Below are 13,741 nucleotides of genomic sequence, written 5' to 3'. Positions count from 1 at the left end.
GTGCTACTAGCCATGCCGGGTATGTCCAGAGCGCCTAGGAGCTCGAGAAGGCCTGAGAAACCAGAACCTATAGACAGGATACCGTTCACTGCTGAGGAATTGACGTCCATGCGTTGTTGAACAAGTTGATCAACTGGTGCCTCCGTTGTGACTACATCTTTCCTCAGACACATCCTGCACTTCAAACTGAAAGAGCTACACAGACCTCGCCGATGTTCTGATACAATTTCCATGTCAGCCAGGCCGCAACCAAACGGACTATGTACCGACAAACTTTGCAAAGACGAGAAGAAGTGATCAATCTCCACTATACGCCGACCATTCACACTGCTTGTGCGCTGACTCTGTGTCTGGTGAACATTGCCAGCATCGAAAGATGGAGATCGACTGGGTGTAGCAGCGGCAGTGATTGGAACGGGACTTCCTCTGGAACCGGCAAGCTCGTCACAACCTGAACTGCAGGCGACTACATTATCTACCTCAGCTGAATCAGCAAATGACGAATTTGAAGGACGAATTTTGCTTGTGCTCGAAGCCAAACAAGCATTCCGACCGGCACCACTTACAGTTTGAGGAACAACACTACCACCAAAGGTTGAGCCTACAAGGGTATCTGCGCGATGTGGAGTCGTCGAAGTGCAACGATCACTGGGAACAGCACGGCTGGAGCATCCTGCATTACCAAAATCTCTGAAATCCGCAGGCTCCGTCACATGCCTGCCTCTACCACGTAAATTCGCAAAGTCCTTCTTCTTACGTTTTCGTTGTCCGTAGACGTGACTTCGAGCCATAATGGGTAAATACTATGAACACGCAGAAAATACACAAGGACAGAGAGCAAATGAACAGGACAAGAAAGTGAAAAAAACGCTTAACTTAGCCACGAATTGGTCACTTCAGGACGAACCGCCGAAACCACGGACGCCGATCAGCTGCTGCGCAATACGCGGATGTTTACGAGCGGACTACGTTCGGGCGCTGCGAGCGGACGGCGCCACCTTCCGGAATCAGTGGTAAACGCCTTGGATGCATGCCTGTACTCACTTTTAATTCTTTTTCGGAAAAACAGAATGCTAAAAACACACAAAAAACGCGTCATTTGAATCCTGAAACATATCCCCGGTTAACCTCAGAAGCGGATTGTTTTTATTTGCTTTCATTTATTTATTTGGATTTTTTGAAGCTGTAGCGACAAAATTCGTTTCTTTTCCTTTTTTAAAAGAAAATTACAACGCTAGAGCGATGTTTCAGTTCCCAGAGTTAAGATGTCTTGACGTCACCTTTCCGATGAAAGTTTCCGCATTGCGATCTGTCTCGTAGTTCAGCCACAAAACCTATGCAAAGTTCACATAGAAAACAGAGGGGTTCCCACCTTCAGGGGTCCGTCAAAAAAATTACAACGCTAGAGCGATATTTCAGGTCCCAGAGTTAAGAGATCTTGACGTCACCTTTCCAATGAAAGTTTCCGCAATCCGATCTGTCTCGTAGTTCAGCCACAAAACCTATGCAAAGTTCACATAGAAAACAGGGGGTGGTATGTCCTCTTAAAGGGACTATCGCATCCGGAGACATGGGTAGGAAATGGTTACGAGAATGCTTGGCATCATTCGACAATCGATGTCACCGATTTTCACTGCTCAGAAATGTTTGCGTTTTAAATAAACGAGCTTTTTCGATCAGCGAAAGCGCCGATGACATCATTGTGACGTAGAAGCCAACAGGACCAATGCGAGGGCGGCGCGCCGCCGGCGCCTTTCCCCCATTTTCTGTCGGAGACATCGTCTGCTTTGGAGATGGCGTCGTGCATGGCTGCGTGTATGAAACAACCTATTTCCTCGAAAGTGCTGTGAATGTCGCTCAGTGGTGAAATTGCAACATGTCGTTGAGTTCGGGAACGCGTCGTGGTGTTCCTGACGGCAAAAAATCGTCTGGGGCGAACCCAGAAATGACATTTCACGAACCCAAGGACAGGGACGCCAAACGAAAGTTCGAAGCAGCAATCGCCGGCAGGCTTCTTGTTGTGGCAGAAGAATTGCACGTTCGGCACGTTTGTTCCTCGCAGTTTGCCGACGAAGCGTACGTAGAGGCAGACCTATTGCAATTCCGTATGGGAGTGTCAGCGAAATGCAAGAGGCTAAAGCCCTATGCTGTGCCCACGTTGTTCCATGAGCAAATGGACACCACCGACGTACTGGATGAGCAGGTAAGCATTTGTTTCCAGATGTTGTTTCCGAATGTACATCGGAATATGTATAAACCGCGGCCGGCAATGATGTACCAGACCCCCTTAGGCCCCACTAGCACCTCACGTAATTTTTTGACGGCATCCCTCTAACTTTTCCGGTTGCAATATTCAAAAGTTTATCAAATTATCTATTTATCAATTAAAGATACTAAAGTTTAAGAAAAAGTTTATCCCATCTTTCTTTGCTCATGTAACCCAGCATGCACTCACCATCATTTTTGTGAGCAAGAGAGAGCCAATGAGGCAGCTTTCCAACAGAATAGCCCCATTCGGCATTATACTTTTATGCATCATATTGTCCAACATCAAGTGCTCAATTTCTATCTCAGATGGAGAGAGGCAGCTTGATCGTAATGGTAGCAGCAATCTGCTTCAGGTGGTGAGTATCACAAGCTTCTATTCATTAGGAAAGTGTAATATCTGTGTTGTACAGTGAATGAATTGAATTCTGAGTCAGAGTGAACGTTCATGTTGTGAAACCGGCAGCTCATGCGGAGTATCAGCCTCTACGAGTGATATATATTGCTCACATACTGTGAAGGCTTGATGTTGTTATATAGCGAATTTTTATTTTTAGGTTCTAGTAGTGACTGCAGACTTGTGCCCGTTACTCGAAAAAAGTAATCGATTACCGTTACCGTTACTTCTGTGGAAAAAGTAATTGATTACCATTACCAATTACTCGACTTCAAATATAATTGAGTAACGAGTAGAAAAGTAACGCGTTACTTCGGTCGTTACTCTGCATTCACGCAAATTATAACCGTGTTTGTGTCCCTCAAAAAAAAAAAAAAAAAAAAAAGGTTCAACAGCGGAACAGCTGAAATAACAAGACAAACAAAAACACGTAGGACAAGGAGATCTGTACGCCCGGGAAGACCTTGACCCGATTGTGGAAGAGCATTGCGTGGAACTTCCCCTCGACTTCACTAAACCTCCAAAGCTTCAGGTACCATCACACTGGTGTAGGAAGAGATTAGGGAGAGAGACTCTGAAATTCCAGAGCGTTATTACAGTGACCTCCGCTTGCTATAGTAGAACAGCCCAAGAAAGGCTGATGGCACCAGGGCTTGACTTGGGGCAGAACATCTGAAAGATAAGCTAATCTCTGCCGGAAAAGTAATCAATTACTGAGTAATCGATTACACAGAAAAGTAATTGATTACTCGAAAAATTACTTTGACAGTAAAGTAACTGATTACTCGAAAAATTACTCAAAAAGGTAATTGATTACAAGTAACGCAATTACTAGTAACGCGTTACGCACAAGTCTGGTAGTGAGGCTTCCCCCTGCGTCACACACTGAATGAGCCAGAGAAACTAAAGTAAAAAAAAAGACCCTTTCCAGGGCCACCACATGTTTTATGCAGAGACAAACACTGCGTTATGAACCCTCCAATATGCACATTATTGTTTTTGGTCCAGCTGCAAACACTTTTCTGAATTGTGTTTGTGATTCTAATGAACTTTTTTAAAATGCAATTTTAGTAACTGGCTATGAACGGCGTCTAATGAACTATATATGCACACCTGTGACTTTTAGTACAATTCCAGTTACAGTGCACAGAGGACACTCCAAGTGTTCAAGAATATGGTGGTATTGGGCTTTGATATGTGCATGATAGTAAGTTTTTTCTTGTTTCAGCACATCAAGCTTCACATCTGCACTGCTCGTATATTGTATAGAAGGAAAGACCCTGTTACCACCCTGTCAACATGAACCTAAATGCCAGCTCTCCGCACAGCAACTGAAAAGATAGCACGGAGGAGGGAAATAAAATCTACTGACATAATGTAATCAGCTTTTGTTTGACACATTTAATATTTGTATCATGTTCACAAAGCTTCCATGTACACAGGAGGAGATAAAACTGTGGTAATACACACATTGGCACTAACCTCTATCCTCCATTTAGAAATAAAGCATAAATCCATGCTCAGGGCAAAACGCACCAGTTTCTTTTTTTTCCCCAACATAGGTGCAAAACGTGGTACAAAAGAAACCTCTCCATGGTGAAGCAGAAAGGTGGTATTCAAAATATGCATTACACAAGTACCACTGCTTGTCCTCGTCGTGTGATAACCTTGGTTTGTACTCCAGAATGATTTGCAATGAAAATTATTTACACATTCCACTGTACTTGCAATATCTGACTACAAGTCTCCACTGCTTGTGAGACATGCTTCTTGAACTGTTACAAAGGGTTAAAACTTTCGAAACGGTCAGTGCATGCACATATGACTAACACTATGACCAGCATAACTGCTCACTAATTTGTGACTTCACAATGCAACATTTCTTCACCACATATGGTTATGAAAAGCAGGAACCATCGATAATGTTTTGATAGTGTACACAGTTACGTCTTCTCAATAGGAAACCAGCTTTTATGAACATACAAAAACAACAATGACAATAACGATAAGTCCTACAATGGATATGCCTGGTCTGCATACAGTGGCCCACTTGACACTTATGTTGCTCGTATGATCCACTATATGAAGTTGATGGGTACAGCGTCCTGATCCTGCGTCCTGGTATCCGCCTTCGGTTTCTTATGCCAAGGTACCCATAAATCCAGCTTGTGAAGAAACAATACGCAGTGAATCGGAGGCGCCTGTGTAAAACAATAATAAAGAAGAAAAGTAATTATTTATTTGACTAAGAGCAGTAAAGTTTTAGTAAAGCATTATCCATGTGCTCGGAATGAAATGGGAATGAAATCACGCCATTTACGACGTATGAGAAGTGTTTTGACACTGTACCTACTGTCAAGTCGCTCAAAAATACGCGGCGGTCATCACGACAAAAGATGGGTGCGTGAACCAGCGAGCTCCCTCCGCAGACAAACACCATTGGGGAGCAGGTGATCGGCGATACAACTGTCCCTGCAATTTCCGAGGCAACCGACACCCTGTGTTCGTCAGGTTCCACTGGAGTACAGCAAGTGCAGAGGCATCTGTCATTTCCAAGTGGACAAATGTCAAAATGTCCAGCAGTGCACAATCATCATGAGCGATCGGATATGATAGGCTTACCTGAAAGTGTCGTCGCCATCGGACGGTTCGTTTTCATTGCCTGCACTTTCACTTGCGGCAGGGTCAAGTGGCAGATGGTCTGTGGAGTAAGGGTCGTAATCTAACACAATTTCCTCAACGCTGTAATCCCCAGAATCGCTTAGAAGCGACGCGACGTCACTTTCGTATTACGACGATTCCGACATTACGCTTGGTGTCTGCCGGCCGCCTCGCATCCAGATGCCCCGCGGCCCCACCGATCAGCTGTGCGGGAAGAAGCGCTCTCATTGGCGCTGTTGAGCGTGACGTTATCAAGCCGTTGTGGAGAGACGGTGGAGAGGGACCTCATTATGCGTCGTCTGCTCTCTCGATGTATTTCATTAGATTGCTCAGCACATACGCGACCTATTCACTTGGGGTTTTCGCGGCCCTTGTCAGAGGTCACTGAGAAATATTGTGGTACTGAAGTTTCGGAATCGACCGAGATGGATGCGATAGTCCCTTTAAGCGCAATAAAGACTTGGTACGGGGCTATTACCCAGACAGAACGTGGTGTCTGGCTGAACACACAACATGGTGTCAGGAGTGGTGGCCCCAAACGCTACGTGCCTCGCTCTGCTTCGGTTGAAGTAACTACGACTACTGATAGCATGCCTGACAACGAGGAGGGGGCTGCTATGTCTTCTACCAGTGGGACCGGCTGCTTCAGCGTCCCCGGTGCCACGGCCCTTCTCCCGACGCCGCCTTTCGACTTCAGTAACACCGGAGAGTGGACATCGTGGATTCAGTGTTTTGAGGATTATATGTTCGCGGCTGGATTATATCAGGCGCAGGAAGAAGTCAAGGTACAGACACTCCTCTATTGCATGGGCCCCAAAGCGAGAACAATCCTTGTGTCGACTTGTAAAGAAGAGTGAGTACCGAAAACGTTTCAGCAAGTGAAGAGTACTTTGGACGACTATTTCATTCATCCAGTCAATGAAGTTTATGAGAGCGCTCGCTTTCATAGAAGAGCCCAGGCGGCAGAAGAAACGGTGGACGAATTTTATACGGCACTGTGTAACATGGTGAAGAAATGCAATTATCGCTCAGCTGAGGTGCAAGAGCGGCTGGTGCGGGACCGATTTGTTGTCGGGCTGCGGGACTCTCCACTGTCGGATCTATTGTGTCGCATCCCAAAGCTGACGCTGGCGGAAGCCCTGATTCAAGCACGTCAGTACGAAGACGCTGAAAAAGAGAAGCGAGCAAGGGAAAACCAAGGCCAGAGCCGCCACGAGGAACCAAATGTGCTTAACATAGATGCTACAGACGTTACAAGGTTACCGGGAGAGAGGAAGCGAGAAGGGTCATGCCAATATTGTGGACGTGGACAACATCGACGGCTGGACTGCCCTGCGAGGAGAGCGGTATGCCAATGGGACACGTTCGCGAGGTGCGCCGGGCTAGGAAGAAGTCTAAGAACGCAACATTGGATACGCTCCATTTAGAAGAGGCGGAGGACCGTACGGACAGAGCAAGGTTCACTAGACTAGCAGTTAACGGACACTGGGTCCGGTTTAAGATAGACTCGGGAGCGGAAGTTACGGTAGTACCAGAGGACCTCCCGTGGGTGCCTGAGCTCTTGGATCCAGAAGATGTCAGCCTTACGGGCCCCGGAGGTCAGGCGCTTCAGATTCGTGGCTCCTTTTCGGCGACGCCTACCTGGAAGGATAGGACAGCGCAGCAGAGGGTGTACGTCTTGTCTTCACTGTCGACGCCACTTTTGGGACTTCCGGCCATAGAAGCCCTCGGCGTGTTCAAGTTCGTCGAAGGTGTGTCGGCGGTGAAAAGTAAGTTATTTGAGGGCCTTGGTACGCTACACGAGGAGTATACTATACGGCTCAAACCGAACGTGGTCCCCTTCTCCCTGTCTGTGCCTAGAAGAGTACCCATCCCATTGCAGAAAGCAGTTAAAGAAGAATTAGACAGGCCGGAAAAAGGCGTTATTCGGCGTGTGAATGACCCAACCCCGTGGTGTGCGGGCATGGTGGTAGTTCCGAAGCCATCGGGAAAATATCGGATTTGTGTGTACCTCACAAAGCTCAATCAGTCGGTCTTGCGGGAACGTCACATATTACCAACCGTAGACCAGGTGTTAGGACAATTAGGAGAAGCTAAAGTGTTTTCCAAGCTAGATGCAACATTTGGTTTTCACCAGGTTCGGCTGGCAAAAGAAAGCAAAGAACTGACGACTTTTATCACGCCTGCGGGGCGATACTGTTATCAACGTTTGCCGTTTGGGTTGACATCAGCCCCATAATATTTCCAACGGCAGATTTCCCGAATTTTGGAAGGGCAAGAAGGCGTGGTTAACATGATAGATGACGTTCTTGTTTTTGGAGCAGATAAACGTCAGCACGACGAAAGGTTGAAGCAAGTGCTTGATCGCTTGGAAAGAGCAGGAGTGACGCTTAACAGGGACAAATGCGAGTTCGGTGTAACGACCGTAAATTTTTTGGGAGTCTTGGTGAAGCCAGACGGAATTTATCCGCATCCTTCAAAAGTGCAAGCTATTACAGAGATGGCCCCACCCCAGGACGTGAGTGCCGTTCGAAGATTTTTAGGCATGGTGAACCATGTAAGAAGGTTTTTACCGAATGTTTCCCAAGAAACTGCGCCAATCAGAGCTTTATTGGGAAAAGGCGTCGCATGGATGTGGGGACCGGAACAACAGCACGCCTTCGAAGAGTTAAAAGTCTTATTAACGTCGGGACAGGGCGTCGCGAAGTACCACCCGGAATACACAACGACTGTTTCATCCGATGCTAGTTCATATGGGCTAGGAGCAGTGTTGATTCAGCAACAGCCGTCCGGAGACCGCCTACCGGTCGCTTACGCATCAAGGTCATTAACAGAGACCGAACAGAGGTATAGCCAGCCTGAAAAGGAAGCCCTGGCGGCAGCATGGGCGGTTATGCGTTTTGAGGAGTACGTGCGAGGACTACATTTCTCCTTAGAAACTGACCACCGGCCATTGTTGGAATTGCTTGGAACTAAGGGGTTGGATATGTATTGCCACCGAGAATACAGCGTTTCCGAATGAAGCTCATGAGATACCAGTATGACATTCTGCATGTTCCAGGCAAACTACTGGCAAATGCGGATACACTTTCACGAGTGCCGGTGGATGTACCTTGGATGAGGTCCGTGGAACCCATAGAACTTTGCGAGAAGGAGGTACTGAATATAGTGCACCAGGTCCTGCCGCTGAGTTTGCAAGAAGTGAGGGATGCACAAAAGGTGGGTCGCGAATGTGTATCAGTGAGGGAATATGTTGAAAAGGGTTGGCCGCAGCAGAAAAACGTGCTAGTGCGCCTTAGGAAATTTTGGACTTATCGAGATGACTTGAGCGTTGTGAATGATATTTTGCTAAAAGGTCATAGGTTGGTGGTGCCGGCAGCACTTCAGAAGGCGCTTTTGCTGTTACACGAAGGCCATCAAGGCATCGTACGCTGCAAATCGCGAGCACAAGATGCCGTGTGGTGACCATGTATTAACAACCATATTCAGACACTTGTATCTGTGAGGCATGTGCAGGCACAAGAGTGCTTCCTAGGGAACCCTGTGACGCTACCATAACGCCGGACCAACCGTGGAAAATGGTGGGAATAGATCTATTCCACTTCAAAGGTCAAGAATACCTTCTCATGGTGGACTATACGTCCAGGTTTCCAGAGGTGCTGGCTCTTAACAACACATCTGCAGAGGCGGTGGTCAACGCGTGCAAGAGCGTTTTCGCACGGTTCGGAATCCCAGAAGTGGTCCGAAGTGACAACGGCCCACAGTTTGGTTCAAGAGCATTCCGTAGCTTTGCGTGCGCTTATGGATTTGAACATATTACCAGCAGTCCTCGATACCCGCAATCTAACGGGGAGGTGGAACGCATGGTTAGGACAGTGAAACACTTGTTGTGGAAATCCAGTGACCCCTTTCTGGTGTTAATGGTTTACAGGGACACAGCAGGCGCCAATGGATTCAGTCCAGCTCAAGTGCTGATGGGCCGAAAGCTGAGAACGCGGTTGCCCACACTACAAAACAAGCTTCGTCCTAGATGGCCACCATGGAGAAGGTGGAAACAGTCTGAGAAGAGATGCAAGCAGCGGCAGTCGGAGGACTACAATCGCCGGCACCGAGTGCGATCACTTCGGCCCTTAGGACCTGGACAAGTAGTCTGGGTGACAGACATTAAACGCAGTGGAACGGTCCTGAGCACTGCGCACCGACCTCGTTCGTATTCAGTGGTAATAGACAGCGGAGTGATAGAGAGAAATCGGCGGCATTTGGTTGCCTACGAGACAGATGAGGAACAAGCGTCTCTGAGCTCTTCAAGTGCTGTTGTGACAGACCACCGATTTTTGCCGCCTGTAGCAACAGCTGGGGAGGAGGAAAGTAGTCAACACAATAACGGTGACAACGCGCGAATGTTTCATTCCCGAGGTACACCAGTTGGACGAGAGGAAGGCACCAGGCCGGTGAGAGTCTCAAGGTTTGGTCGAGTGATAAGGACCCCGCGACGCTTTAATTTGTAACGGTGCTTTAAGTAGGCATTTAGGAATGGTATTGTGTGATTATAGGTAGTTGTTGTTAGTTGTTTCTGTGGCTTGGCGTTGCCTGTTACTATGCCGAGAAAATTAGAAGAGATTGACAGTTTGTTCCTGGAACTAAGTTTGTTACTTCAAGTTTATTTATGTTTATGCTTTTTCAAGTTTATGCTTTTTCGAATTTAGAATAACTGTCTTTTGTAGGGGAGATGTAGTGTACTGCTATCTGTGCGTGGATCTGTGCATCCTCGTGGCTTATCGCAAAGAGAGCGTGATTGTATGGAGGACACGTGAACGTGTAAACCTACTTAAGAGCAATAAAGACTTGGTACGAGGCTTTTACCCAGAGAGAACGTGGTGCCTGGCTGAACACACAACAGAGGCCTTCAACATTTTTCAGCATGGTCCGATTGCGTCAGCTCCCCGTCAATTGCCTTGTCTTCTGCGGAATTTGATTATCTAACTGAGAGTCGCACAGATCTTGAGATCCACAGAAAACTGTGGACAAGGTAGTTTTAAAATTCATTTAAAATGTATACAACTTTTATCTACTTTTAATGTAGTTCCTTTCAATAATTGGGCACGTCTTCATATAGAAAGTGGATAGAGAAAAATTGACAGATTGTAAAGAAATTGGTTAGAAAGGACATACGCACGCTCCTTCCTTAATTCGCACTGCACGGTGCCTACTCACAAATGTGCTCTATAATGGGGTAAAAACTGCATGGTAACACTGGGGACATCGTTGCACATTTGAGGACATGACTTCTTTGCACATAATATTTAAAAAGTACACAGACTGATGTGGCATGTCCGTCTCTGTACTTTTTAAATAAACATTTTGTGCAAAGAAGTCATGTCCTCAAATGTGCAATGATTTCCTCAGTGTCGCAAGTATGCAGTTTCTGGAAGAGAACATTCCGCAAAATCTCCTTCGTGTCCCAGATTATTTTGAGGATAACTTCATCGGCCGAAGGACTGGGCAAGGCAGACGAGACCCACGGTTCCCCAAAGCGATATGAAACCACCATCAATCGCAGCCTGGAAGGCTGGCATCGCGATTTCCAGACACATGTTCAGTGCTCCCACCGAACTATCTCAAAGTTCCTCGGCGTTCTCCACAAGGAAGATGCAATAAATTTACATCGCTTGGAACTCCTGGTAATGGGCCACCGCGAACGACAGCCGACAAGGTACAGAGACTGCGCACAAAGACTGAAGACGCTAGTCGGGAACTACGATCAAACGCAGCTGTTGCGTTATATGAAAAGAGTTGCCTACAATGTTACTGTATAGCTTCTACTACTATTAAATTGTGTTTTGTTTAGTGTATTAAAAATCTGTTTGCCATATATATGGTCCTGTGACTGCTTTGAACTGGGTCGAGGTTTCACTGCCTGCAGCACTCACCCGCAACATTTTCCTTGCATTGGGCAAAAAACAAGGCGAAAACAACGTGAGCGGGGCCACGGTAAAAAATTTGGGAGATGAATAACTTAAACCTCACGCCGGTGAGGTTTCGAGGAAAGGGTGTGGGCATATAAAAAGGATCGCCTGCGGTTCTGAGATTTTATTTTTTCCATCAAAAGCTTTGATGAAGAAGTCGACCGATAAATTATAATAAACTAGTCGTTCGAATTAGAACAACAAAAACCCCTGGGATTTCCGCAAGGCCATGCGAAAACCGCATCCAAGTACGGCTCGCGTAGCTTTATGATTAATTCTGTACCGCTTGAAAAAACACCCTCTATAGCGGTGTCATCACTCAGATGCTGCTCACAATGATATACCAATGCATTATTCATCAGTATCCCACTAACTGGCTATATCGTTCAGTATGTATATAAAATATAGGCTCCGAAGAGGCGATAACATCTTATCAATTTATCGCTACCACGGAAGCGACGTGACAATGTGTGGACAGCCCTACCGAAATGTCCGTGCACCGAAAGAAACAAAATAAGAATATCCCAGACACGTGCGCACGTTGTATCAACAAACGTGAAAATTGGTTATAGTGTATTCTCTGCGTCTATGCTCTAGTCAATGATATTGTGTTCAGTGAAAAGCAGGGATCGGAACCGTTATTTTGGGGGGGGGGGGGGGGGGGTTCGGGTTCATGCATATCGGTTCAGTTCAGGTTCGTGTTCAGAGAATAGAAAATAAAGGTTCGAACCGGCTTACTGAAGCTGACAATTTTAATTTACGGGTATTGCATTCAAACTTGATTTAGGCCGGGTTGATTGATTGATTGATTGAAAGAAAGAAAAAAATGGCCGGGTTAAGTACACAAAATAGAACGAGTCTCACTAAAGCGTTATTTCATAATGCTCCGCAAGAAGCAATTTGGCTAACAAGTGTAGCACAGCGGCAAAGCGATCAGTGCGTTGTGAATAACTTCGGGCATGCAAGTTATGAGGACCAAAGTGAAGTGGAATGGTCTTTCGCTCAAGATGCCTAAAAAAAACCAAAACCGCGACGAACTGTCGTCTCTAACCTGCCGTTTCAAGCCGACCCCAGGAAACACGTTAGGCTGTACGGAAATCAGTACCACATTGAACCGTCGTTCATGTGTGTTTCGGCTCATGACTTCCTGAAGGCGCTTGATTTGTCTCGAAATAAGGTTTCAAAACGTAGTGGAATCGTTGAAGCTCCGCTACATAGTTTGCTATGGAAATACTGGAGAGCTGGCTGGCTAAAGCAAACATTTCATCTGAACCGTTTCGCGAACCGGTAACCGCTTCCGATTAATTTCTGTTCAGTTCCAGTTCGGTTCCGCTGTAGAAAAAATGATATCGATTTGGTTCAGTTCCGGTACAGCAAAAAAAAAAAAACGGTTTTTGTCAGTTTTCGGTTCGGGTTCAGCTCCGGTTCCGATCCCTGGTGAGAAGTGGCCCAAGCTTTCCAAGTAAAAACACTTAATGAGTGGTTAAGTAATTTATTCATTTTGGGTCCGAGAACTTCAAGATCCGTGCAATATCGCGACCGGGGATTTCGCAACGAGTCCACGCGTACCAAAAGTGGATATTTCTCAGGGGACCTTTTTTTTTTCACGGGACATTTGTTCCGGCGACATTTTTTCAGGGAACATTTTTGCCCGTTCCCGAACCAAGTCACCTGCGTCAACTATACCGTGTCAGCAAGTAACGTGCTTCACCTATCCATGGGCTAGATTTTGAACCTTTCGCTATCCCGTGGTGGTGGTGGTGATGGTGAAAGGGCTTGCCGTTGTCGGCCTCACGTATGTGGGCAACGTCACGACTGACGCCCTGGGGAAATGTGCGTCCTGGGCCGACTTCTAGGGGAACTGTGCCGACATATGTCTGAAAGCGTCTGAGGAAAACCCAGGAAAAACCCCAGACAGCACAGCCGGCACCGGGATTCGAACCCGGGTACCTCCCAGTCTCGACGTGACATGTCGCTATCCCGTAACGCTCGCTAAACGCTCGTGCTCCCCGGTTGACGGCCAATGCGCGTGACGGATGAACGCGCAAATTTTGAAAAATAGCTATAACGATCGCTATGTGCACATCAAGATTGAGCCCCATGCTTCATCTGTAATGAATGGATGCTCGATTAGACGGCGTTGGATTAAAGCTTTCTTTTGCTTTTGCTCGCGATGCTCATACGTCACGCACAGAAGCAAAAAAAAGGAACACACAATCGAGATTCTTGTTTTGAGATAAAACTAGACGGCTGTACGCCGAAATAAATCATTTAAAATAAAACATTACAAAATCCACGCTTCAAATTCCACCCTTCAAAATCCATTTTCTGAAATAAACCGCTTAAAAGTACACGCCCTCAAAATAAACGCTGCTAAAATAAATCATGGTTAGGCTTAGCAAGGTGATGTTCGATATGGTAGTTTATGGGCGACATGATGTTCTTTTCAGCG

General features: G+C 46.4%; 1 protein-coding gene across 2 annotated transcripts; it reads left to right on the top strand.

Moving 5' to 3' along the window:
• Positions 1-6,191: 6,191 nt before the first annotated feature.
• Positions 6,192-10,127, top strand: LOC135397965 (uncharacterized). 2 transcript variants are annotated; one of them, XM_064629440.1, is made up of 2 exons: positions 6,192-7,092; positions 9,255-10,127. In XM_064629440.1, the coding sequence occupies exons 1-2, from the start codon at positions 6,612-6,614 to the stop codon at positions 9,296-9,298; spliced, it is 525 nt and encodes a 174-aa protein (XP_064485510.1). In that variant the 5' UTR covers positions 6,192-6,611; the 3' UTR covers positions 9,299-10,127. The 2 variants fall into 2 exon arrangements, 1 of the variants encoding a protein (XP_064485510.1); XR_010423918.1 differs by lacking the exon at positions 6,192-7,092 and adding an exon at positions 8,765-9,189.
• Positions 10,128-13,741: the final 3,614 nt, after the last annotated feature.

The sequence above is a fragment of the Ornithodoros turicata genome, chromosome 6, assembly GCF_037126465.1.
Source record: "Ornithodoros turicata isolate Travis chromosome 6, ASM3712646v1, whole genome shotgun sequence".
Taxonomy (NCBI): Eukaryota; Metazoa; Arthropoda; class Arachnida; order Ixodida; family Argasidae; genus Ornithodoros; species Ornithodoros turicata.
The sequence above is the reverse complement of the archived record's forward strand: the minus strand, read 5'-3'. Positions and strand labels throughout refer to the sequence as shown.

Coding starts and splice junctions, on each gene's coding strand:
- LOC135397965 (XM_064629440.1), top strand. CDS start 6,612: ATGCCAATATTGTGGACGTGGACAACATCGACGGCTGGACTGCCCTGC. Junction 7,093..9,254: donor AGGTGTGTCGGCGGTGAAAA/GTAAGTTATTTG, acceptor AATGGTTTACAG/GGACACAGCAGGCGCCAATG.